Source organism: Eimeria mitis, genomic scaffold, assembly GCF_000499745.2.
Source record: "Eimeria mitis Houghton genomic scaffold, Emh_scaff2035, whole genome shotgun sequence".
Taxonomy (NCBI): Eukaryota; Apicomplexa; class Conoidasida; order Eucoccidiorida; family Eimeriidae; genus Eimeria; species Eimeria mitis.
The window spans coordinates 4,186-4,694 of record NW_013570358.1 but is presented as its reverse complement, the minus strand read 5'-3'; the positions used below and the strand labels follow the sequence as shown (position 1 = coordinate 4,694).

Sequence of the window (509 nt, the reverse complement as noted above, 5' to 3'; positions counted from 1 at the left end):
GCTGCTGCTGCTGCTGTTGCTGCTGCTGCTGCTGCTGTTGCTGCTGCTGCTGCTGCTGTTGCTGTTGCTGTTGATGCTGTTGCTGCTGCTTCTGTTGCTGCTGTTGCTGCTGTTGCTGTTGCTGCTGATGCTGGTGCTGCTCTTGCTGCTGCTGCTGTTGCTGGTGCTGCTGTTGCTGGTGCTGCTCTTGCTGCTGCTGCTGTTGCTGCTGTTGCTGTTGCTGTTGCTTTTGCTGCTGCTGCTGTTGCTGTTGCTGCTGTTGCTGTTGCTGTTGCTTTTGCTGCTGCTGTTGCTGCTGTTGCTGTTGCTACTGCTGCCATTGCTGCAGTTGCTGCTTCCGTTTGGGCTGCTGCTGCTGCTGCAGCGTTTGTTGCTGCGGCAGCATTGCTGCTGCTATATATCTAGGATCAGAAACTTGCTGCTGCTGCTGCTGCTGTTGCTGCTGCTGCTGTTGCTGCTGCTGCTGCTGCTGCTGCAGGATGGCTCATCCGATAGCATTTGCTGCTGAC

General features: G+C 56.0%; 1 protein-coding gene across 1 annotated transcript in view; it reads right to left on the bottom strand.

Annotated features, from left to right (window-relative positions):
- The window catches only part of EMH_0047610 (uncharacterized protein), a gene marked incomplete at both ends in the record, with an annotated part of 2,392 nt that overhangs the window by 263 nt on the left and 1,620 nt on the right, over positions 1-509 (bottom strand). Inside the window, one exon of the mRNA XM_013496305.1 lies at positions 3-307. Coding sequence (XP_013351759.1) covers positions 3-307 — 305 coding nt within the window. The remainder of the gene's footprint in view (positions 1-2; positions 308-509) is intronic.